This window comes from Hippocampus guttulatus, chromosome 23, assembly GCF_054856545.1.
Source record: "Hippocampus guttulatus isolate MCC_2025c chromosome 23, RoL_Hgut_1.0, whole genome shotgun sequence".
Taxonomy (NCBI): Eukaryota; Metazoa; Chordata; class Actinopteri; order Syngnathiformes; family Syngnathidae; genus Hippocampus; species Hippocampus guttulatus.
The window spans coordinates 2,261,807-2,287,768 of record NC_141283.1 but is presented as its reverse complement, the minus strand read 5'-3'; the positions used below and the strand labels follow the sequence as shown (position 1 = coordinate 2,287,768).

At 44.3% G+C, this 25,962-nt stretch overlaps 2 protein-coding genes and 1 non-coding gene across 7 annotated transcripts in view; all 3 read right to left on the bottom strand.

Moving 5' to 3' along the window:
* LOC147185683 (utrophin-like) overlaps positions 1-19,316 on the bottom strand; it is a 91,644-nt gene extending 72,328 nt beyond the window's left edge. For 4 of the 5 annotated variants that reach the window (XM_086104109.1, XM_086104112.1, XM_086104111.1 and 1 more), the window contains exons 1-21: positions 14,953-15,086; positions 10,756-10,817; positions 10,398-10,490; positions 9,868-9,945; positions 8,416-8,508; positions 8,080-8,252; positions 7,497-7,612; positions 7,237-7,403; positions 5,821-6,042; positions 4,604-4,785; positions 4,175-4,325; positions 3,914-4,033; positions 3,722-3,823; positions 3,443-3,550; positions 3,176-3,355; positions 2,888-3,045; positions 2,566-2,689; positions 2,395-2,482; positions 1,655-1,899; positions 1,365-1,524; positions 145-263 (exon numbers count right to left, since the gene is read on the bottom strand). In XM_086104109.1, coding sequence (XP_085960235.1) covers positions 145-263; positions 1,365-1,524; positions 1,655-1,899; positions 2,395-2,482; positions 2,566-2,689; positions 2,888-3,045; positions 3,176-3,355; positions 3,443-3,550; positions 3,722-3,823; positions 3,914-4,033; positions 4,175-4,325; positions 4,604-4,785; positions 5,821-6,042; positions 7,237-7,403; positions 7,497-7,612; positions 8,080-8,252; positions 8,416-8,508; positions 9,868-9,945; positions 10,398-10,490; positions 10,756-10,817; positions 14,953-15,031 — 2,820 coding nt within the window. In that variant the 5' untranslated portion in view covers positions 15,032-15,086. Of the gene's footprint in view, positions 1-144; positions 264-1,364; positions 1,525-1,654; positions 1,900-2,394; positions 2,483-2,565; positions 2,690-2,887; positions 3,046-3,175; positions 3,356-3,442; positions 3,551-3,721; positions 3,824-3,913; positions 4,034-4,174; positions 4,326-4,603; positions 4,786-5,820; positions 6,043-7,236; positions 7,404-7,496; positions 7,613-8,079; positions 8,253-8,415; positions 8,509-9,867; positions 9,946-10,397; positions 10,491-10,755; positions 10,818-14,952; positions 15,087-17,757; positions 17,886-18,923 lie in introns of those variants that run through there. The other variant, XM_086104110.1, reaches the window with a different exon arrangement.
* Positions 19,317-20,778: 1,462 nt separating this feature from the next.
* LOC147185682 (C-type lectin domain family 11 member A-like) lies at positions 20,779-23,462 on the bottom strand. The gene is made up of 5 exons (XM_086103967.1): positions 23,174-23,462; positions 22,719-22,833; positions 22,491-22,598; positions 22,329-22,412; positions 20,779-22,023 (listed from the first exon to the last, which is right to left on the bottom strand). Exons 1-5 carry the CDS (start codon positions 23,261-23,263, stop codon positions 21,611-21,613), a joined length of 810 nt encoding a protein of 269 aa, XP_085960093.1. The 5' UTR covers positions 23,264-23,462; the 3' UTR covers positions 20,779-21,610.
* Positions 23,463-25,492: 2,030 nt separating this feature from the next.
* Positions 25,493-25,575, bottom strand: trnal-uaa (transfer RNA leucine (anticodon UAA)). Its single transcript has one exon. It is a non-coding gene; the product is annotated as a tRNA-Leu (tRNA).
* Positions 25,576-25,962: the final 387 nt, after the last annotated feature.

The following is a 25,962-nucleotide window of genomic DNA, read 5'->3' as shown; positions in this document are numbered from 1 at the left end:
TTCATTCAACAAGCCAGATGTTCTAAACTATGTAGCCTTTGCATAAACGTCGTTGTAATAAATCACAATAAGAACGGCAGCATTTTGGCGGGGTGGGGGGGTGAAGAGCACATGTTAAAATTGCTCAATTTCTACTTTACCCACCTGTGCTCGCTGCACCGCCGCCTCAGCGGTTGCAACGTCGCCGACTCCTCGTCTCAGTGCGGCCAGCCTGGTCTCCAGCCCCTCCACCAGAATAGATCGAGCCTTGATGGCCTCCAGAACTAGAAATTAGATGAAGGCGTGGAGATTCACATTTCTGCTTTACCACCACACGGGGGCAGCGAGACGTTTTGAGTAGCGTGCACGGGTGAGGTTTCCCATCCTATTTTATGTTTGACAGCTTGTATATTTAACACAGCCCATCATTACGCTGCTAAGGAGACAACATAAAACACAACCCTCCCTACTATTTGAAATGATGACATTCCTATTCCCTTCTTGTTTGTCTTCACAACTTGTCTTCCTCCTTTCCGAGTCATTAGCTGATGATTTCATACTTGAATAATGTGACAGTGTTTACATGCAGCGCAGCCATGAAGCAGCCGCGCCGGAATTGTGCCAAGCAAGGGCGTGAACAAAGGCGCTCAAATTCTTATGTATTGGGGATTCAATCTATTTTGGAAAGGGGTTGTAACATTGTTCAAAACAAAGTGAAGCAATATGAACATTTTCCAGATGCACCCTACACAGAGCGATGACAGAGCCAACCAGCGACAAAAAAAAATCCAGACCAAAAGGAGAACAGATTTTTTCCATGGCTCTTATCCAATTCTCTTTGCTTGAGCGCAGAAGAAGAATGCAAGCACACACCTGGGCCTGAGGTCTCCGGGTCTCACCTTACAAAATCAATGTAGTGGAGCCTATCATTTATGGAACGTCACATTGAAACACATGCTGCGCTTTTGAAAGTTTTCTTTCTTTCGATTGGGGATTCTGCCAAATGTCAGCAGTCTGGCAATCAATTACAGGATTCGGTGCTATACTGTACGTCCAAACAAGAACCATATTGTTTGGGAATGAAATCCCTGCCGTTTGAAAAGACTTCATTGATGAAGAAATCAATCGGGGATTCGCGTAGACCCCTTAGTTCGTTCCTGAATTTTAATTCATTTTTACTGGTTTTATTTTGCAAAGTTCCTGGTAGCACCACTTTGGATCAGACTCATTTATCTTATGAAAGAGCACATAGATGCAGACTGCTACGTGAGCTTCTCTCGGGAGCTTGTGTTATATTTTCATCTTTTATATGACATTAGTGGCTGATTTCATGTTGTAACTCGTGGCAGTTCGAATGTGACATGCGTGGAGGGGCAGGGGGGTACCTTGGCTGGCCTCCTGCTGTTTGCCCTCGAGTCGCTTTAAAGTGGAGGCGTGATGTGCCGACACCCCCACGGTGTTGTCTTTTAAAGAAGGCAGCGACTCCACATCTGCACAAATCTGTTCTAACTGTGTACCCAATGCACTGAGAGGGACCAGTCGGGACTAAAGGGACAAACACATACACACAAAGGGGTCATGAAACTTGGATTCAGGGTTATTATTACTATTATTATTACTAATGGCAGGTGGCCCCTGAAATATATCCGGCGTGAAAAATCAAGGTTTCCTGTACCTGACATTCTTCACCCAGGCTCCTGAGTTGGTCGCTGTCACACTTTTCGACGGCGTAAGTGGAGTCCAGCCATCCATCCAGTTCATCCAAGGCCCGATCCAGTCCTACGAGCTCGGCCGACAGCGCCTTTAACCGAGTCTGGGCGTCCACTCTGTCGCGGGCCGCCTGCAGCTCCTTCACGCACGTATCCAATTCGGTCTGGATCAGATCGACGTCCGCCCGCACGGAGTCCATTTGCACGCCCTCTGAAGGCGCACAGGAAAAACAGTCAAATAAGTCAATTGACACAATTTTAAGTGTCTTTGTGCTCCTGAAAAAAAGGACACCACAACTGTGAGGCAATATAGAATAGATAAAAATTGAAAACAATAAAAGTCTGCTCAATATGAAGTATGCATAAAACCTAAAAAAATAAAAATCTACCTGCAGTATATAAAACAGAACTGAAAATGTGAACATCAAATTAAAGCAAATACATTTATTTTGGATGTTCTATTGGGTTTACACATTCCGATATTCTTTTGAAAACGGCCATCAAATCATCATAAACTAGAGCTCAAACTCCAGCGGAATGACGTGAAAGAAGTGTGACAGTCTGGGGAGGGCAAATCAATTTAATTGATTTTTTTCAATAGATTTTGTTCTGGACCCTCGGCACTCCTTTGAAGCTGTCAGGCAAAGACGTCGAAGGGTACAAATTCCGTATTGATCTGTTGAAAGTGACAGCCTCATCACAATACCTCTCTCCAATTGCTCCATCAAGCCTTGACCTTCTTGGATCACTTGACCGATGGCAGCCTCCTTTGCTTGGAGTTCCACCTCGTGAGCCTAAAAAAAAAAGCCCAAAGCGCATGTTTAACTGCCACGTTCCAACATGTCATAATCTAATCTTGCAGTCTGCCTCCTCCAACCTTGAGCTTTTCCTGCACATCCTGCACATCGGTTGCCGTGTCCGGTTGCGCGGAGGATATCGTTTGCGCGGCCGCCTTCCAATTTTTGATCCAGCTCAGATGGTCGGAAAGTTTATTTTCAAACCTGCCATATTTGGGCAACAGGTCTCAGAATCACAAAACACACTTTATATCACCTACCACAACCTGTACTCAGTTTATATCATACATCTACATCACATATGTGTTGTTGCGGCTGGTCTGGCATGACTTTCTGACAAATCAATCAAATCAACCAAAGTTACCCCGCGTCAAAAAAAAAAAACAATCCTCGAGCACTTACGCCCTCCTGACTTCTGTGTCCGTCTCCACCAGTCGTTTCTTGGGAGGAGCAGGAGGGGCAAGTTCCTGGTCGGTGGCCGAATCACCGGCGGCGATTGTCATCATGACGACCGTTTCATCTACCTGAGTCATCCCGGCGTCAGTCACAGCTTCCATCACCTTAGTAGAGAGTGAGTAAGAGCTGATTTAGCTTTTAAGTCACACCAAAAAGATAATCAAAACACTTGTTAAGATGGGTCACTTCTCTCAAGGAACCATCATACTTAATGCAAACAATTGTTCAGCCGACCTGGAAGGAGCAGTCCTCCAGCCTCTGCACCAACTTGTCCCATCGATGGGCCAAATCTTCAGCGTCCGCCTCAATGGTAGCGGCGGCCTCGCCGCTCCGTATTAACGACATCACATCCCGGCCCGCGTCGGAAAGTTGGTCCAGGGTCCTCTTCTTCTTTTCCATATCCTCCTTGAGAATCTAAACGTTTTCAGAACACGGCAATCACAAGGGACAGCCGGGTGAACCCGCAGGTGGCCTCCGGGAAAGAGCTCCCTCTTTACTTACAGCTAATTGCCTCGCTTTTGCGTTGATTTCGTTTGGATTCTTAAAACTGCTTCTCTGCACTTCACTCAAGGCCTCTTCTCTTTCTTCCAACCATGCTCTAAATAAACTCTGCAGAAGTGAAAGCAGATATGGTGCTTGAGTCGACGAGTGTGTTTAAAATGCACATTTATTACCGCAGAGTTTGCCCATCGTGTTTTTTTATTTTTATTTTTTTTATGGAAATATGTGCCTTGGCGCAGAAATGTTTGGAAACAATGTGAAATAGAAATTGTGTTCTACCTGATCTGACACCAGCTGCTGCCACACCAGGAAGACTTCCTGTAACTTGTGCCACCTCTCCTCTGTCCAGCGACAAACGGCTGCCCAGCGTTCACCCAAAGACTGAAAAAAAGCATTCGTGAAGTGAGGCTGCATTCAAATCTGGCTGACACTTTTTCGACACCTGACAGCAGAAGTCTCAGACTGACTTACTTGGAGCTGCTCTTCCAGGGCGGCAGTGGCGCTCTCGCCACTGTTCTCATCCACAACCACCACCATGTGCGTTAAGGAGTTGACCTTCACCTGCTCAGCCTCCAGGTCATTCTGAAGCTCCTGAGAGGAGAAAAAAAATTGTCTTCACTAGTAAGACAGTTGATCAAAGTAGAGCTAAAGTGTGCAGGTTTTCAGCAATGATCTGCATTCAGGTCTGACAATCAATTCCACGTGTGTAAAAAAAAAAAAAGTGTCTTTTACTTTATGCTGCTCGATTCGTTGCTTATAGTCGTCGATGTCTTTTGCCGGCGACTCGGTCTCGATCTTTCTGATGCGGTCTTCTGTGCGAGTCAGCCAATCAGAAAGCTGCTGGAGTTGCTGCTGCTGGAGCTCCATCAGGACTTCGTGGAGCCTAAAAACCATTTATTTTTTAAAAAGGCAAAAAAAAGGTGAGTGTGTGTCTTTGAAGCATTTGACACGTTCATAACAGACTGACTGCTGCAAGCCTTGGGGAAGGCGGGGGGGGGGCTCACTGCTTATCAGTTGTCACCGTCACATTGCTTGCAGCCTTGCACATTCCTCACAGATGAAAGCCATAAACATCTGAGGTCAGAGCTCAGACCCATGACCTCTATCCCGCGGCGCATGTACGCTAATCGTTAAAAATGGCTTCAAATGGTGACGCTTTACCTGGCTTGGCGGTCCATGCTGGCCACGCGTAGGCTCTCCCAGCGGGAATTCAGGAGGCTCATCTGCTCCCGTATTTCATCTTCCACCTCTTCTGACAGGCTGCCCTGGGCGATGAGTTGATTGCCGGCTTGCAGGACGTTGCCCACGCTGCTCTGGTGAGCCGTCAGCTCCATCATGAAGTCCTTACGAAGTTGACAAGAGTCAAACGGTCACAATTTGCCAGGGAAATGAACTCGTTGCTGACATGCCTGAGAGCAGTGTTAGACTTCCATCCATCCATCCATTTACCGAACCGCTTGATCCTTACTAGGGTCGCGGGGGGTGCTGGAGCCTATCCCAGCCGTCTTCGGGCAGTAGGCGGGGACACCCTGAATCAGTTGCCAGCCAATCGCAGGGCACACAGAGACAAACAACCATTCACGCCCACACTCACACCTAGGGACAATGTAGAGCGTCCAATCAGCCTGCCATGCATGGTTTTTTTTGGAATGTGGGAGGAGACCGGAGCACCCGGAGAAAACCTGACGAGTTTAATGACAAGTTTGAATAGTCAAATAGTCATGAAAATGTCCTTTTCGAAGTTTTGGTGTGTGGTTCAGAACAAGATGCAATTTAGTTTGCGGTCCTAAAATTACAGTCAAGTAGCGCAGCATTATTCGGTACCATTTTGTTGAGGAAAACATTTTTTAATACCGCTTATTTTGTTCAGCATCAAGGGTCAGCTGGAGCATATGCCCAAATAGACGGATGACAACCCCCCGCCCCCACACACACACACACCTCCCCAACCCATTGTCGTACACACACTTACAACCAACAACGAGGCACTCTAAAAACCCAAACAGCACAAGCACTTCTGCATGCTTTGCTGTCATGTTGGAAATTATTTTACCTCCTTCTTCTGTCTTCTCTCCATGACGGGCACACTAATGGTGAGCTAACTAAGCTGGTTAAATTAGTTGGTTGGCTAACTGCACATCACAACTGCACCGGATACACACTGATCCAAATATCATATGGGGGGGGGGGGGGCAGGTTAATTTAAGCCACACCCAGAAATATCAGGAGAACTGTAATGGTGAAACACAGTTTTAACGTTATTGACAAGTTGAATTCAACATGATCAAGCTAACTAGCCTTTGAGCTTTCTACTATCCCAGATGTCTGCTATAAGAGAGACCCCACCTAAGTGATGCCTCTTTCCCGTCCCCTCTCACCTCGTGCGTGTGAAATTGCTCTTTGACACCCTCCACGTCATCCAACACCTCGTCCTGGATCTGCAGGGTGTCCTCGGCTGACAGCAGCCAGGTCAGGACCTCCTCCAGGGTGGTCTGGTAGGTGTCTAAGTCGGCTTCCAGCATGCCGCCCTCCATCTCCCCTTCGAGCTCCAACAGGGCATCAGGGGTCTCTGGCCGGGGGTTGCTGCCAGAGTCCTTCAGCTGCATATTGTGAGAAATATGAGGACCCATTCATAAGAATCACCTTTGAACTGATTGAGATTTTTTCAGACACAAGCCACTGTTTTGTTTTGTTTTTTGTTCAATTACAATTAAGTGGCCAGTGGGACTGAGGGGATGATTTTATATCTATTTTTTTTAGGGTTTTTACAAAAAGCTCACTTTTTATTCGACTTGTGTTTCTCGTATGGCAATGGTGTCTAATCAGCTACTACTGCATTTTAAAATAGAAGCATCGGTTGAAAGGAGGGAGAGGCTGGAAGTGACTGCTCTGAGGCATGCGGCGCGACCTGCCCTGCAGTTAGGATTAAGAAGTATGTAGGCCTATTATGGGATGCTGGGAGGTGGCTGCCGACTTGCAGGGCAGGTCAACCCGCAATCGGTCCGGCTCAGTCGCAACGAGACGACACTCTAGATGCAAAAAGTATCGGTCACTCAACAATGAAATCCATGGCAGACATTTTTCTGGTTGTCAAAGTGAAGAATGATTTACTTGTTCACATCCAATGACTGCGCTTCCAAAAATGTCACAAATCCGGAAAAATATTTTGCATGAAGTCACAAGGCAAAACCTTGCATCAAAAAAATGGGGGAGGGCACCATTCCAAACAAAGAACCTCTATTCTGCATCCCCCGCATGGCTACAAAAGCAGCGGCATTAAACATCACTTCCTGTGGCGGGAGGAAGCGTGCCAGGAAAGTAACCCCCCCCCCTCCCCCACACACACACACCAGGCCAATCAGATGCGCGAAAGTTTTACATCGCTCCTTCCAAGGTGTGAAATGTGAAGCCAAAAGCAATGAATAAAACTTAAGAGGTGCTTTGGGGAGTTTTCTGACCACACCACAGATGTGACAATGTAAGCACAGTACGTTGAGCCCCCATTTATGGTGGGGGGATACGTTCCAGACCCACTCAAAACTTTTTCTTACCATTTTACCTCTGCTACACACTTTTAACACATTTCATCCTTAAATTATGCTGAATCTCTTCGAGGGGGCCTCGGTGCTGCCTGGCAGCTTGCAGTATATTAGGACTTGTAAACACTACTCCACAACTCGTAAAAAAAAAACTATAGCTGAAGAATATGCGATACAGTCTGGGCACGCTACACCCGAGGGAACACTATAGTGTGTAAATGTCTTAAAACAACATGCTTTGTTGTCAGGAGTTACCTGTGCACCGAGGCCAGGACACGAATCTTCAGCCTCCACTTTGAATCTGCGCGGGAGCGTCTCCACTTCTCGGATGGACTCCATGTTGACGTCTTTGGGTAGTGCCGCGAACAGCGACGTCACATACAGGAGGATGGATTTCTTATCTGGTAACTGCACAGCCACGTCTAGAAGAGAACAGGTTACGCGATGTGAAGATGGCAGAAAAAACACAGGTGGGGTATTTCGTAAGAAACACTTGAAGAGTGGAATGGGCTCACCTTCAGGATCCAGTAGCCTTTCGATAGCCAGCTGGTCTTTGGCTACAGTGAAGGCATGCTCCAGACGCTCAACAGGCCTCATTTGGACAACACCATCCCAACTGAATGCATTTGGCCTCCATATGAAATGGCAAATCAATCCAAATTTAGGATCCACATACACAGAATATATCAATATGGACCAGATTTACAGTATGGAGTTAATGCTACCCTAAGAGAAAAGACATTGTGGGGGAGGTGAGTGGAGTGTGGAATGTACGGGATCAGTGATCCACATCAACCCTGGCCCGAGTCTAAACCAACACTAGCCTTTCTCACAACTCAAAAGTCCCCAGAGTGTGTGTGCAACAGTTAAGGACAAGGGTTACAGAATGAGGAGGGGTGGGCTAACGAATACCCCTGATGCATTTTTGAGAAAAATAAATAAAAACAAAAAAAATAAGCATGCTCTAAAAATTCAAACTATCTGAATTTAAAAAAATAATAAAGGGTCAAAACAAAATAAAAACAAATTGCTATTTAAAATAATAATAATTCCCAAACGCTGTTCTATATGACGGCAATTGAGGGGCACGCTCCTCACCTGAAGTGGTGCAGGATGGCGTTAAGGGCCAGACCGTCGGCCCAGCTGGTGGTGAAGTTCAGCACGTTGACCTCCGGGTAAGCGCGGGTGGACTGGCGTACCCAGCTCAGCAAGATCTTCTCGCTGTTGGTCTGCTGCAGGCTGGACATGACATCCTTCATGATGTCTTTCACCTGCACATGATCAAGATGAATCACACAAAACGTGCATGTCAGATTGCATCCACAATTGAAACCCTTTAACTATCATGTAAAATGACCCCCCCATTAATCTCCGGGGTGTGTTCCAGACCCGACAGTGTAGGTCCACATTCAGATTTTGAACACCTGTGCTCACCTGCCAGTGAAGAATAATGCTCCAGATGAGTCCCAAAGTGAGCTTGTGGTTCCCATCTACAATGTCGGTTCCGCCAATATTCACCAGATCCACCTGACGATCCAGACAAACACCAATTATTATTTGGGGACAGATATGATTCGTAATAGGGTTACGGGTTATAAATATAATTCGGGGTATGACTCGAAACATAAAGCCGAAAACAACATAACATGATCTGACAAGTCTGCTAGCTTGATGCTAACACACAAATCAAAACAGTACAAACAGGCTAACAAAACTAGCACTGATGTCACGGTAGGGTTACACATTTTTCAACACAAATAATGCAAGTTAAAAACATGGAATCAAACTGCATCTTGCTGAGCAGTTGTGACCATCTTGTTTTTGTGTATAAATACAGTATATGCCTACGTCCGCCTCACAGTGCAGAGGTGAACGGTTCGATTCCGGCTCCAGCTTTCCTGAGGGGAGTTTGCATGTTCTCCCCGTGCCTGCGCGGGTTTTCTCCGGGTACTCTGGTTCCCTCCCACATTCCAAAAACATGCATGGCTGGCTGATTGAACACTCTGAATTGTGCCTCGGTGTGAGTGTGTGCGCGAATGGTTGTTCATCTATGTGTGCACCGCGATTGGCTGGCAACCAATTCAGGGTGTACCCCACCTACTGCCTGGAGACAACTGGGATAGGCTCCAGCACGCCTACGACCTTCGTGAGGATAAGCGGATGAGAAAATAGATGGATGAATGGATATATGCCTTTATTATACTGCTCCCTTGTAGCCAAGGAACACAAACCACAAGGACCAATGCTATGAATGCACGAAATCAGTGTGCGCAAACTATTTAATTCTTTACATTTCATTTAATTATGTCATTACTCTATGTTCTTAGAAAAACAATACTCAGTGCTACTTTTTTTGGGAAACATTCTCCAAAAACACAAGAAGATGGAACGGATTAATGGTGTTTAAATTCACTTCGATGGGTAAGGATGATTTGCGATCAAGAAGTGTGAGCACAAAAGAATTAAACTCAAGCCAAGGCACCACCGCAGAAATTAGAGCGAGGCTACGCTGGACTTATTTGGACAGGATCAAGACGAAGCAAGGGGCGCGTGAGGTCATGTGTTTTGCTTGGTGACACCTCGCTCTACCACGGAGTCCACCTTTCATATCCCATTTCTGCTTCCAATTAGCTTCATTCTTCCGCTTCGCTTGCATCTCTCGCTCCATGTCCTTATATGTCTCACAGAAAAATGGCAACTGGGAACTCTCCAGGCCACATAGACAGGGAAGGAGGACATTTCATTTCAATTTGGGTCTTTTCCCGCTTGGAAAGAGACCAGCGTCGCCTGTCTAAAATCATGTTGAGCAAAACAGCTGCGATCCGTGCGAACCCTTTCGACTTTCAACGCCCCCCCCCCCCCCCAAAAAAAGGGCAGCACACTCACATTGTTCTGATGCAGAACTTGAAGCACTTTGTTGACATTGTTGAGCGCGTGTACTCTGGTGGAGCCTCGCTCTTTGGTCTGAAGAAAAAGAATCATAGCACAATTAAGGATGATTGATTCGAGCACAATGCCCAGGAAGAATCCCACATACATTCAGAGGAAATGATGGCAAATGGGACGGTCGGTAATAGACATTGTCAATTGCAACCACTCACAGCCAACGTTACAATGTGAGCTACTACTTGCTCGGAGAATCAATGCCTTCGCTTGAGAACTTCGGGGAAAGAATGCCTGGGCCTGAATTGCAAGCAGCTGCAAATCTTTTATGAGACGCTACGCTGACTGACAGATTTGTCGATTTATTGTTATTCGGGTATGAAGAGATTCAACGCATTACACGCAGAGAGACGGGCTTTTTCTGCAGCTGCAGGTACCCAAATGGGAGCTAGAATGGAAGGATCAAGAGCGGGAACTAAAATACTCTCTAAAGAAATGGGCTAAGAGTTTTTTTAAACACTCGGGTAACTGACCAGGACATGTCCAGTGAGGCCCTCCAACAGGTCAAGCAGCTTCCTCCCATCCCTCAGGTCGGAGAACATGTCCTTGATGGCTGTTTTACCCTCCTGGTCGGATGACACACAGCAAAACATCCATTTAATTACTCTCAGGGCCCAGAATATGCTCCAAAAAATTATTGCTGGCTAAGGCCCACGACCCTCATGTGGATAAGTGATGCACAATATGAATGGATGGATGCTATGAAGGCACTGCTGAACATGAAAAAGAAAATCACATCGTAGATAAAAAAAAAAAATAACCTGAATTACAGGAACTAACTTGTGTTGAGTAAACAAAGAAAAATAAAGAGTATTACAGTACAATTTTTACCTTTGAGAACTGTGCATTTATCCACTTGGTGAATGTTTTCTTCTGCACCAAGTCATGTTCATCTGTGGGCAAGAAAAAAAAAGAGGCTTTTATTTAACATTGGAGTTAATTATGGTATATTTTAGTGGTCCTTGGTCTTAAAAAAAAGAAAATTAAGAAAAAAAAAAAAGATGACCACAACTGTCTCTTGCTAATTCATTACATGCTATAAAAGCTCCAGCCTGGAATAAAAGCGCACATGAAGATGAAATCCAAACTGCCATTAGTGGTGAATAACCACGCATTCTCCATCAGGAAATCATTGGCGCTTTTACTTCTGTTGAAGTGAATCCTTCCTATGCACAATTCATGTGGTGCATTCAAAAGAAAAAAAAATGTTAATTAAGTTTTTTATGTGATGGGGAGAAAAAAAAACTAGGAAAGGGGGTTGGTAGAAAAAAGAAAAGTGTATGAGTGCGTGTATGTGGTTAAGTGGCACCGTCGTGACACGGGCCGCTGCGTAAAAACACCATGGACCGAACAAAAGGTCAGAGGTTATGATCATCGAGCCCCCGCGGTTGTCTGCTTCTTTGTGTCCGTGTGGCCACTTGCTGGCTGGCTGGAAAAATAACATACCACGTGGAGGCCAAGGATGGCTATTCGGGCACGGTTATCTTGGCTCCAACTCATCGCCGTTAACTTTTCTCCCGGAACCATCCATCTTGCCGCCCCCGCGGCACAATAACGCCAATTCATACGCGCCTGCTCCTGACAGGTTTTGGAGTATCAAACGGCTGGAAAGCTCAAGGTAGTATTGTGTCGTGTGGAGACTCCATGGGGAGTGTATGTAAACAACATTTAAGAGACATTACCCAGGTCCTCTTTAGTCACTTTACTTATGGCTGCTTACATAATGTATGTACAGTCAAACGAGTGCTTAAGCCAAGCCTGTAAATAACATACTGCACCACTTAGCTTTGACACTTATATGACTAAGAAAACATTCAGAGGCACGGCTAAAATAACCAGGTGCGCTTCTCTTCAGTGGGCAATAGTTGGCGATTCCAAAACCAAACGTTTTGGAAAACTATGCTTCAAAAAGGTTGAACCACTGAGGGCCAGCTAGTTAATTTTTGATTGACACAGTCACCCCGACGTGCTGCCAATGTGTACAGCAAAAGTCTCTGGTCCCCTCCGATTGGCCAAACAGGAAGTCGAGATTGCATCGAGGCCGCGTAATCCCTCTGGTGTATTCCCACGGCTCACTGGGCACACACGCGGCCTCGGTTTACTGGATGTACACACGGAACAATGCGTTTCCACTGACGAGGCAACTTTTTAGTTGCGCACGTGACACCGTTAGAATGTTTTCATCTCAATACTACCGTCAGAATTTGTGGCGGCTTTGCAAATGCTGGCAGCTACTTGGAGGAAAAAAAAGACAGGAAGTTGGGTCAGTTGGTGGAAATCAAGATCATAGATTAATAAAAAAGTAACACCAAGGACAAAAAGTGTATGTTTCCGTCTTTGCGTACACGGCTCACAGAAGGTGAGGGATATTGGACTTGCATACAACCATTAGCTTAGTAATTAGACATTGCGAGCGAGGGAAAAATTAACAAAACGTCGCCGCTGTAAGGAATGCAATTCATACACAAAAGGATCTCCTGTAATAAAAACTACTAGATTGGTCCCACTGCTGCTCTGTGGTTCTCTTTTTTTCAAAGATAGGTTACATAATCCACCCTGAGAGAATTGCGAGCGCGAGGGATTCACCCGTGAGCAAACTGGACCACAAAAATAAAAAGTCACACAGGAACCCTAAAACACTTGGCTGGAAACACACACACACACACACACACACACACACACATTTACACATTTCACAGGTGGACAAATCTCATGACCTCGGGGCAGGAAGAGTCGTGGTGGAAATCAAACACACGACACTGGTTTCCACGGCAACCCCACATTGTAAACACGGATGAACAAACAAGGGCAATTTATAAGCCAGGCCACGCTTCCTAAGTTCACATGGTTCCAACCCGGTGCTTGTCCTAATCGAGGCTTTAACAAAATCCTGCCTCCCAGTGACCACAGTTAACCCATTAACCATGCGGTCACACGATCTCCAAGACATCCCATCCACTGGGTTCGGGGGGGGGGGGGGTTATGCAGTTCTCATTTTTCAAGGGAAGATTTTCTCCCTGCCCAGGATGAACTTCACCTTGACAGTCAACAGTCCACACAATGGCGGTCTTCTAGTCATCTGTTCATTGTGCGTCACTAAACTAACCCCTCCCGGAAACAAAAGCGCTTTCACCAAACAACCCACAGCGGAGATGAACTCTCCCTTTTGCCTGTGTAGGATGCGAAGAATGCACAGAATTTGCAGAATTCCCAAATGCATTCCTCCCTCCTCCCCTCCAGTGGTCACTTGTCTCAGCTTGTCCCAGCCGGCCCGTCCGTGCCTTGTTGACATACTTTGGCTCGCCAAAGATCTGGGAACTTGTAAGGCCAGAACCTTTCATCGTCATCAAAACCGTCATCTCCAGAGAACCTCTGAAAAACACCAAGTAGGTGACGTATGCAACAAATTGATGGCGTTACATTCCTACAGCAGCATCATGAATTCATACTTTAGTCGGAAAGCACCACAGTCTCTAACTTACCCAAAACATTTATCAGAAAAAAAAAACATGTGGACTGAGTACCAAGCCTTGTGAAATGCCACCAGTTTTCTACAGTGAACCATTGTGACATTTACGTAGGGCAGGGATGCCCTACCTTTTTATTTTTTAACCGAAGATCTACTTTTCAAGCCAAACAACTTTCGTGATCTACCGTTACCGCACGTGCACGCATACCCAAATGTGTGCGTTGGCGCGCATGTGCATGGGTGCGCTCAGTTTACGAGTGCGACTCTACAGGGTTATCGCTGTGCACAGACAACCTTGTGAGGAGTTCTGAGGAACTGCAGAGCCCTGACCTCAACCTCATCAAGCACCATGTTAGAACTCTTACATTCCGGTATATGTCGAAAATCTTCCCGGAAGGCTGGAAACTTTTGCAGCTCCAACTAACAGGGCGACAATGGAATCACTGGAGCAATTACCCAATCAGCAAAAGCTAACAGCAAAAAAAATAAAATAAAACCTTGCTTAGAGTTCCTCCCGTGGAGTCTGAGCCCACATTCGGCCATCTTTTAAACACAGTTCACTCAAATCAGTCGCCACAGAATAAAATAAATGTCAACATTCCAACCCGCGTGCTCTCCCTTCTACTGTTTCTTAGCCAGACAGCAAAGGAAGGACCAGAAGAATGCAGCAGAGGCACAACAGAAGAGAACAGGACAGAGCAGGCCGAGGGTGGCGGAATCATGATGCATGGTGGAACAGCGGGATGAAGGGGGGGCACGAACACAGATAAAGTCAGTGTTCAGAGCCACCCCAGCATGTAAGAGCGATGGGATGACAGATTACACATTCAGAAACAACACGCTAACCTTGCATAGTAGTACCTTGACTTATGAGTCCATCCCCCAGGTTTTTCAAGTTAGAAGCTATCCATTGGTCCATTTTATGTCATACTTGTGCTCACTTGATAAGTAGGCATGCTAAAAGAAAGGCTTGGGGATGCCTGAGTTCGCAAATGAGAGGGGTCGGCTCACCTAGCTTACTACCTGGCTACATTGTTAGCCGCTCTGTGTTGAGTGACTCGGCGTCAGCTGTGGCAAACGGCGGGTCATGAGGGAATATTTGCTCGTGTTTATCTGTTCCCTTTGTTCAATAAAGAGCTTGAAAGTGGACTGGGGGCTGTGTCCATGAGAGGGGGGGGGCGGTATGCTAAATTTGTTTAGCTAACAATGACTACTTTACAGTCGACGTGCAGTTGTGTAACATAAGGCAGTTTAACATGATACAACAAATCATGCTTATTTTTTTATTCATGTTTGTGGCGTAAAATAGAAGTATTTTATGTTCTTTATCATACATTTAATGGCCGTATACAGTGTGTTGGTGTCATGGCAATGCATGATCTTTTTTTTTGTTGGGCCCGGGGAGCATCCAACTTTCTAACTCGGGTCTTGAGTTAAAACATTTCGGATAACTTGACTAATTAAGTTAGCTGAGTCAACCAGACTTGTTTTTGCTTCAAGCGCTCGTCAGGACATCAGATTAAAATGGATAAAGAGCTCCATTTTAGCCTTGCACTTACCGACGGGGAATATTTCAGCCTTGTATTTCCTCCTGAAAAAGTTGCGTTTTCTCCATGACGTCCACTTACTGAAATTCATCTCAAAAAAAGTAACGAAACAAACAAACAAACGCAGATGATAAAAACAGTAGGGTAGCAGCCGACGGTAGGGCAGTGCAAACCAAAAGAGGAAGTAGGAGGTGTGAGAGTTTGTTTGTTTTTTTCTATAGGTGCTTTGAGTTGGGTTGCTGTTCTGCTTCGGCTGCTGTGCTGTCACACACACACATGTGCGGGGTCCACATACCCACAAACATTCGATGGGTGGGTGAGAAAAAGAAGTTGTATAAGGATCGGCAAAGAAACACAGTTTTCCTGTGTTTTGTATTCTCTCTTTCTTTCTTCGACATGGAGGAAGTAAACGAGGAAAATCATCCGGCTTTAGTGAGCCGATGTCCTAAAGAAAGCAACAAGTATGCGCTTGCAGTCCCAACTGAGGAGGAGTGAAAGTGAGCAATGACACTGGACCAAGAAGCCCAGAGACAAAAAAGGGAATTTCCACTGGACTGAATTAGTCATGCTGCTGCCGAGAGGCTTCCCATACCTCCATCATTCCGTCCTGGAATCACCCTATTAAACAGAGCGGGTTTACACTCAAATTGATAAAAAGGCCAAACTTAACACCTGTCATCTGTCTATCAAATACGACTACATCATCAAGTATATTTTGTATGCCTTCACAAATACAAAATATGGTAGCTGGAATATCCACGGACACCACGGGGCATAAAAACATGAAACTGATTTCATGGGATGACAACGAGGCACTCTAAAGTGACCATGCCACAGTGAAGCCCCTGTCCACATGCTGGACACATTCTAAACGATGACCTTTAAAACCAAGGTATGTACCAAACTGTGACATTCACCCCTCGCAATTATCAAGACAATTCAAGACCATAACACACAAAAAAAAAAAAAAGACATGCCATGAACCAACTGTTCTTTAGTGTACTTGCACGCACGCACACATCAACAGTTGTACAACTTTGACAATCAGACGGAAAATGTCACTGCAGATGGTTTCGATACTTCCAAACTGTCACTGCAAGAGAGCACACAACACACACACATGCCACACACACCAGCTGGAATGCATCCAATTACATGATCCACCCAAGTCATCACAAAACTTGATGCCACACCCTCCATTCGGTGACAATCACGTTCTACTCGGCGGCGGCATCCTCGTTCGTTTCACGTCACGCCCTAAAGTGCAAGCAGATGGTCAAAGACATGTAAGACGATGACGATGAACCGGGGAAAAGCTGTGCGGGAACAACAGACCAAGTAACGAGTAACGAACAGGAGAGAGAAGGGCAAAGTGTAAGCATGGGGGCTGGGGGGGGGGGGGGGTGATATTTGACCTCTCACATTTGTCTTCACTCAGGAATGAGCAGAGCGGGCGTGGGGTTAAAAACGCTGCGCCATGTGGCAAACTGTACCCTATCGAAGCCAATTAACTCAACAGTTAGCCCTCAATGCCTTATGTATTGTGGGATTGAATAACAAATTGACATGCGGCAAGTGTGTAAATGTTTTCTGAACTGGGGGGGCTGGTCTCAGCTGCGAAAACATCCGGCCCACCTGCCGGCCACACATGCCGTTTCTCAGCATCAACCTTAAAAGCTTGTGTTAGTAACACTTTTAAAAAAGCTCTTAGTTGGTACGTGAGCTCTGCATGCAGTGCGATTTAAAGCCGTTTCCTATGACTGAACCAAAACTTCACGTAATCCCCCTCACACACGCAGTATGAGACCTGCAGGATAGTAAAACCTTTCCAGTATTTTTTCCATGTGTTTTGGGGTCAGTGACGAAGCTACGTGCCAAATTCCCCCCCCCCCATCACATTATGCCATAAAAAAAAGCATTACTTTGGGAGGGTGGGGGGTGGTGTTGCTCGGTAACCTGAATCTTTGCAAGAGCGGAGCCATTGTGGTTTGGACACAGACCTAAATTACAAACTGCGACGGCACAGTGGAATTCCTGGCGCGGGATCAGCGAGGCAGGGCAATCGGATAGGAAAGTAAAACTAGGAGGGGGGGGGGGGGGGGAATTGCGAAAATATGCTAATTTTCGTTGGAGTGGTGACTTTCTATTCATTGCACATATGAAGAACATTAGAACCACATTGCGTCACTGTCCATGCTCCGTTCCAAATATGGTCATGTTTATATTCATCAATATTATTTGGTCTGGAAGACATCATCTGTTCAAATTGGACGCACTTATTCACCAATTTACGGTGTCGAAAATAGCCGGAGAGCAACGACAATAACTCTTGAACGCCCAATTGTCTGAGAAGGGCGCGCCTCTACTCTCACTCTGCGGAAGCTGTGCCTCATTATGGTGCTTCAAGATTGTACTTCTGGGTGTTATTTTGACCCATTTAACTCATTTGACTTCTTTTTCCACTTGCGCATAGTGCCACTTGTATTCATTCCTTGAAAAGGAATTCTTTGACTATGGTGTGGAATGATCCAAGCAGGAAGTGATCAAATGGTAGCGCCTTTTTTTTTTTTTTTGGCATCTCACCATTCTCGATTGATCACATTTAGGTGACTTTCTCTTTGTCCTTTCCAACAAGTATCTCCGGTTGTGCCTCCAAAACTGCTCTTCACTACTGGCTCGACGCTGGAAAGTGAAACTATTCAAACCCACCCAAAGAATTTTGAAGATAATTGCTTAAAACCTGCCATGGTTGAGAACTGTCCATAAATTAAACAATATTGCATCAAAACTGACCCCTACACCAATAACCGAACCTACCTGATCGCGACTTGATGATGTCACTGAACTCCTCGTTGGCTCCGCCTTCCGCAAAGTCGCCGAGTGATGCCATGGTTGCAAATCAAGCCCGGCGAGCGTGGCTTTGCTTGTTCAAGGCAACGCTGCACCTGCAAGCGTCAAGTCAATATTCAATGTTTGCATAAAACCCACTCAAATCACATATTTTCGTAACATTGACACATACATCAGTGAGGGGGAATCATTTTTCACAGAGATGCATACAATACAGCGAAACAAAAAAAAAATATATGTACAGTGTTTGTGACTTGTCTGACACAAAACACAGGAAATATCAGTCAATTTATATACAGTGATGTACTGCAGAAGGAGATCTCAGCTCCTCAAAAAGGCAATAATAATATTACAGTACTCATTCGCTGCAGATGATAAAGACTATATGCCTTCATTGTCTACATGTGTAGCGCCACTCTGTGTGTGCAAACCTCCGTTGCCCCAACACTGATGCTACTCGGGAGTGGCAATAAACTGCTTCAGCGTATTTTGGGAAAATCTTTTAACACTATCTGTGAAAAGGTTGCTTGTTGTTATGCGAGTTGAGTTCGTCGCCATCACACAGCGCTCGTATCTGTAGTCTGAGCTCACTCGTTTATTGTAAGTCGGGTATCTTGTATGCTTGTTGAAAGCTTTCCTGGGGGGGGGTTGTTTGTTTGTTTGTTTTTAGTGTGTTCAATAAATTGAGTCTTTAATTTTCAAATTGGCAGCCATGCCAAAGGATCATGAGAGGGAAGAAGCATGATGAGCTTTCATATCAGTGTTATTCTCTCCCAAGATTTTAAAAGGGGTAAATATTCTGCAGGAGCCAGAAGGGTGTTGTTACCTGTTGAGTATAAACACCTTCACCTGAGGATGTGTGTGTGTGTGTGTGTGTGTGTGTGTGTGTGTGTGTGTGTGTGTGTGTGTGTGTGTGTGTGTGTGTGTGTGTGTGTGTATGTGTGTGTGTGTACCGCCCCTTTAAATCAGTCACTTTTCCAGTTCCTCTTCCCTTAGGTTTGACCCAAAAAAAAGACAGCACAAAGTGAGGAGACGCAATCAAAACGTTTGGAAATGACATTCTAAAACGTTGACTTTTTTATGATTTCTGCTAGCAATGTTATATTTAGCATATCGAGCCCAAGACAACTCACCTCTGCTGTCAGCGGGAGGAATTAAGGGAGACGTGCGGCGCCTCAAAAAACAAGTCCAAACCGTCCGAATAGAGCCTCAAAGTGACAAACCGAATCATGGAAACCTTAAAAGTAGATTACGTTAAAGAAGAGCTTCAGACATTTTCAAGGTACAACGTACTCTCTCCTGAGAAAATTCATGAGAAAACTCCCAACATAGGTCCAGTGCGAGAATCAAAAAAATGCGAGGAAAAGTCTTAGTTGGACTTTTCTTTTTTTTCGTGGTCGAGGTAAAATCCAACCGTCGTAGTCTTGAACCCACGCGACGATATGTCCTGTTTGAAAATGTGAAAGATTGTTGAAGTGCGTGAAAAACGTGGAATGTGTGGGGAGTCAGCCGCGACTCACAACTTTGTTCCTGGTGGTGTTTTTTTACCGCTTCTGCGGCCAGTGGTTGTCAAGTTACATTGTGAGGAATGGAGAAAAGCGAAAATGCTAATCTTTTTTCAAAATAAAATGTTTTATGTCGCTTGATGGGTGGGGGTAAAAATTTGGAAGCACGCTTCAGTTTCATATTTTATTTCTTTTAATACCTGTCTTGTTTTTCAATCCTTACTTTTAAATCCAAACAATAACTACTCACAGTGTGGAGTCGATCTAGTTCAAGCCTCACAATGTTCCTTTTATGTTGAAATATAAAAACAGGAGACGTGTTTCTAAACAATGGGCGCTTTGATGCTCTATCCTCAGCGCCACCCCCCACTCCCCCCACTTTGCTGAAGTTTCCCGACGCCACGATGGAAACATGGCGCGATGGATGTCACGTGAACTAACACTAACCAATCCATTAATTTTAATTATTATTTTTAAATAACCTAATTAAGGTTGAGTTTAATTGATTTCGTCTCAAACAGAAAACACATCCAATGTGAGAATAATATTTATTAATATACCATTTATGCAATGAAGACAAGTCAAACAATAACAAATATTGGATATCCCGTACAATGTACAACATATAATACTGTGTACACCAAACATCATGAACCATTTATGACTTTAATGCTTTTTTGGGTGGGGGGGTGGCGGGGGTGTCACTCCACTTTGTGCATGTGCAAAAGTCTACATCGTTAAAATGAGAATGAAATAAATTATAGATCCATGGGGAGAATTTCTGCAGCTTTGTGAATAAAGCAGGGATGTTGATCGTCCAGCAGTCTGGCAGGCCTCCAACTTCTTGGTTGTCAAGGCCCCCTTGTGGATGCTTCCTCAACACAGCTCAGTTACACAAACCAGATGGCTCAAATAACACGCCTATGGAAAGCTTGTTTGAGCATTTATTCAATATCCTGGATAAATGCTAGAGGCCCGTGTTCTGGTGCTATTTGTTCTCATGAGAAAGACAATTCAGCGCACTAGTAGAACAACTGCATGTTGCAAGTCACATTTTCTCTGGTACTGTCTTGCACTACTTTCATATTTCTGCAAACTACTTGGACAACTTTGGCATTTGTGTACAAAAAAAATGTATTAGTATTCCCCAATTGTCAAAGATACCTGTCTGTGACCCTTGTTGCGTTACACTCAATGACCAAAGCATGGTATGATCATTTTTGCATGGACGCTCTGTGAGGGCCTCACCGAATAGGCGCTCGGTCAATTTTTAGCATCATATCAGTGTCATAAGGAACTTATTGTGATTTCCTAAGCTTGTTTGATGTATTAATGTTTATATTAAACCTGCTTTATTATTGCAGGTCACCGGTGAGGTGAGATTGTCTTTGTGTGTGAGTGTGTGAAATCGTCTCAGTTCATTCATGTATCACAATAGAAAACATTGAATGGGATGTTTCTACAAAACAGAGACCGACACACATTTTGTTTCACTCAAATGTATTTAACTCACACATGTTCTGCATTTGATTATGTTAGTACTTTTCAATGGAGGTACAAGCAGATTTATTTGCATTTATTGTGGATGGTTAGTTTCTGAGGCCTAGTGGTGACCATTGCACACAACAAAATAAAATGGCATCTATCCATTCATCTTTTATACTGCTAGCCTTTATTTGTATAGATCTGTTGGGAAAACAAACATAGTCTATTGTGTACGGAATAATCATTGCGACAAAAAGTATCGAAAACACAAGATGTCATATTGTGTCATGTCGCTCAATGTAAAAATATTTCTGTGGTAGAAAATGTGTCAGGCATGTAAAAGTGTGCATGCAAAACAGTTCAGGGACTAAAATATCCCCGGCATCATCACTGACTTGACTGACTGTCGTCATAACACAAAGTTTATGTGATATTTATTTTTAGATGCCTTAACCTTAATGTTTAATTAAGTAAGGCTACATTTTCACGTTACCAGACACGTCACCAATCAGAAGTTTTCTTCTGTGTGTATAATTCAGTGTTTGTAAGAGAATGAAAGTGAACATTCTCTACACTAAAGTTAGCTAAGCTCAGTATTGCTAGTGTAGCCACTACAAGTGCAGCTAGCTTGACCTCAATTAGCCAGCTATGTATCGTTAGCTACTTAACTTTAGCTATCCAGTTAACTATAAGAGAAGACTAATGTGGGTTTAAAATGTGTTTAATTGTGTGCGCTGCTGAGTTTGTAGGTAATGGCCCATGGAGCTATCACCTTGGCGACGGCGATTTTGTCTCCAGCCTGGAGTTCAAATGCAGAGCTATGGTTTCACCTAAAGCGCTACCCTGTCATCAAACTCGCACATGTAGTTCATGGCCCTGTCGCAGTAGTGGTCCCACCAGTCACCGTCATCTGACGCCATAGCCACACAGTTCTCACGCTTGCCGCCGTCCGGCTGGCCGGACAGGAAGTGCCTGCGCCACTGGAAGTAGGAGACGGGGGTCCCGTCGTCAAACATGTACACGCCCTCGGTCGCCAGGTCGTTGACGCCAAGCCAAACGGGCCAATTGCCCGGTCGGAAGAAAGACTTGACGTAGTCGGCCAGCGCCTCCTGCTCACGGCGGTCTCGCGGCATGGCCATGCGACCCCCGCGTTCCAGGCACTTCCTGGAAGCACCTGCATAGTCCTCATAGTTGTGGTACACAAGGTAGCATTTGTACCCCACACGCAGGCCCCTCTGGCAACCTGATTGTCGGAGAAAAAATTCAGATGTTGGTATTATTATCTCAGCCATTTTGTACTGAGCACCTGTTACATTAATTTTTATTGTCTGATTAGCCAAAGCTAGCAGGGCAGGTATATTTAGTCATAGGTTCCTGGAGCTAAAAGGTTCCTGGACCTCTCAAAAGTACTACCCATCTCCCTAGCAGGGTCTTCTTTCTGCCCTGAGAACTAAATTTTTAATATCTGGTCCTCAAAATGTTCCTAGAGCAAATATATTCCATATAAAACCAAGCAAATTGTCTGAAATGGTGTAAAAAGAAGCCTACCTTCCAGTCTTCCAGTCTCTTTGCGATTGTCTTTGCTGTGTTGGAAGACTTCACGGATTTTGTCCTCCAGCTCTGCCACCTTGGCTACAGTGTTGGTGAACGAAGAGAAAACATCAGTGGAACCAGGAAGTGACACCAGTTAGCATTAGCGTGACTTGGTACCATCCATCCTGGATAGACGCTCAATTAGTTGGTCCATGCTAACATCCAGGGTGTAGTGGCCCACGTTGAGCTTGTGGATGGCCTGGTCCATCCCAGCCAGTCTGGACACTGTGGAAGAAAACGACACAATGTTACTCCGTTAAGAAATTTGCATGGTGGGGCAAATTATAAAATGTTCAACAATTTAAAAATAAATGAATAAATAAAATAATTGGGATGCAGACGCACAAACATAGTTGTAGGAGGTTTCAAAGTCAGACGCAGCGTTTGTGGGCTCCACTTCCGATGTCGGAAGGATGTCGGGAACATCTCCTCTGGACTTTTTCACATCTGAAAAAGATTCCTGATACACACCCAAAAAAACCCCCCACACAATATTAACATTACATTGCCTTAAAATGATTTACGAGCTAAATGAACTATAAATAATATAATTAAAATGAGACAAAATTATTCTTTTAGTCACTTCTGCCCAACTCGGGGGGTGGGGGGGTGTAACCATTCCCAATGTTATCCATTAATGATGTCATTGCTCCTGGGAATGGGTAGATCAGGCAAAACTCCTCCTTGAGTGCACTGAATTTCACTTTTCAACACAATTTGAACAACAAATAACAGTATCGACAGAATTACATTATGTTGACTTGATACGTTCAAAACCTTCACTATAATATAATGCTGACCTGTGTTGGTTGCGGCGTCCCGGCAGGAAGACAGCAGCCCAGAGAACACAAACAAAACAGCAGAGCGAGCGACCTGGCGACGGGTCCCATTTTCAACCCCCAAACTTCTGGAAGAAGCAAACTAAAAATCCCACTCTCTCTCCAGTCTACCTACCTCTCTCTCTCTTTCCTGCTTCACGCCTCCCCCAGAGACTCAGCAGGAATACTGGAAAAAATGATCTAAAAAATGATGTCAATTTCCAAATATTGTGATTTCATCCCCCCTGGCTGCCCTGTAATCCATTTACTTCTCTTGTTTTGCTTTCAGGGCGTCACTTGCTAGTTGCCAAACAGGAAAGCCTTTTGGGTTTTCCTGTCCTTATCCCATTTCCACTCTTTGTGGACAAGATTAAGGTGCTGTAAAAGTAAATAAATGAATAATTAAAAGACAAGAACGCTGGATTTTGGTTTTGGGATGGGGTATGTCCCTTCACTGATCTTATTTTATTTAAGCGTATCTTTCTTTATTTTTTTCAGCATAGCTTTCTTTCCTGTGATTTCATTGTTCGGTTTTGCATTTGGTTTTGATAAGCAGATCCGTTATAGTCCATAAATATCTATTTTTATCTTAAATTTATCCAACTTAGGACTCTGTTGCATTTACTAGCAGTGTACAATGGTTACTTCAAAAACACAGATGTCATTTTGCTGTCTGTGCTAATTAAAACGCCACAGGAGCCTTGTTAGTCTTTTCAGAAGGGAATTGCGGTCTTTGGTCCACACTTCAACCTTCTAAACCACAATAAAGTCAATTTATTTGTGTAAACTAACAATGGAGGGAAAGGAGGAAAAACAATAAAATGTCTAATCGATGCTTTGGTTACTTGTTGCATTTTGATGACAAAATTAGAGTGAAGAGACTGACCCCTAAAACTTAACATTTCAGAATTTTGAGTGGGGAAAATATGTAGCAAATTTCCAATCCGGTTCAAATAGAAAGACGTTGAGCAATTTAGCAGCACTGAGCTTCCATTTTTTTAGGCGGGAGCATTTATTGTTAAGATTTGTTAACTTATTTTTCCACACTGTTTACACTGCGCCCTCCAACATGTAAGTTTGTTCCCTTGCTCGTAGACGTGAAACGGAATATTTGCACTCTGTCAATTCGGAATGATACAACCAATTTTTCAACCATGTTGCGATTTGCCAATTTACGTCTGGTGGAAGAAGGTAACCATTCAGGCTTCTGGAGGATGTTGTTGGCTGCAGGCGGCTGGTTCAGACAGAGGCACCTCAGTTCACTGCGCGCACCCACGCACGCACGCACGCACGCACGCACACACAAACACACGCACACGCACGCACACACACACACACACACACGAGTCCACTATTAATGATGATTTTGATTCAAGCTGATCGTTCTCAGAGGTGGCTGATTTTGCATTAACTAGAAACGGAGAGGGTAGCATGGTGGGTGGTCTAGTGGTTATGCTGCCTCGCAGTTCTGATGTTCTGGGTTAGATTTCCAGCTCAGGATCAGAATTGTAATTCCTGAGGCCTGAACAACTAGGCATTATTTCCTTGTGTGAAGGCACATTTGATTTGATTTGATTTGAAGGTTTTATTTGGGAATAACAATGAACGATATAATTAAATCAATAAGCAACAGAAGACTTACTGGTAATTTGGACCAATCGTCGTGGTTTATTCGTTTCCCTTTCCTTATCTAACCAATGGCAAATGAGAAAGAGCGGGCGCGTGCTCTGAATGCGGAAGTAGGGAAAAAGCAAGTTAAAATACAACGAAACTGAACACGAATAAAAGATAAACTAATGATTCCATTGATGAACTCATTTTGCCCTTTTTTAAACTCATGTGAAGCCATTTTCCAAACTCGGAGCCTTTCTGGTCGTTTCCTTTCCTAGTCTGACCAATGGCAAATGAGAAATGATGGACACGAGCCTTGAATGCGGAAGTAGAACGAATCAAATCCGTTAAGACTCTGGCTCTACTATTTGTTTGAATTTTTTGTTTAAAGTCACCTGGCCATTCGTTTTCCGTGCTTTGTAATTTGTCTTGTTCAATAAAGATTTTTGAAAAAGTATAACGATTCAGCATCACCTTTATCCCATCGCAACAAAAGACGACCAATCGCATTCCCTAGTTTAACAGTCTGGGACGCCTCGAAACCCGCACAATTAACCAGTTCTGTGGACCGGCGAATTCTACACAGCGATTAAATAAAGAATTAATTTTTGACATTTGTTGAATAATTGCCTCATCCCATTTCAGAGTAATTTTACCCATCCGCTATTAAAATTCTAATCAAAATTATACTACCAGGAGTGGGGTTCGAACCCACGCGGACATATGTCCATTGGATCTTAAGTCCAACGCCTTAACCACTCGGCCATCCTGGTGTATAGTGCTAAACACCAAATTCCAACAATATAGAAATTTTATATTTGCAGTACAACGATTAACGTGCAATGATGGGGCAGAACGTTTCTTTCAAGACGTGTCGCTACCAAATAGCATTAGTAGCTATTTGCTAATTTTGTGGAGATGGGAGCCAGACAACAACATGACGTGTGTTCATCGCGAAAGCAACACTTCGCAAATTGACCATACTGACATACTACAGTACCGTGCTCATATGTTACAATGTCTAACGTTGTTACCATGCAAATCAAGTAGAATAAGTATAATTATTGCCGATTTGGACCTGTGCATTTGGAAACAAAGAAGTTTGTGCTAAGGTTGTTTTACCCCCATTAACCGGTAGGGGTGACTCAAGACCAACAGAT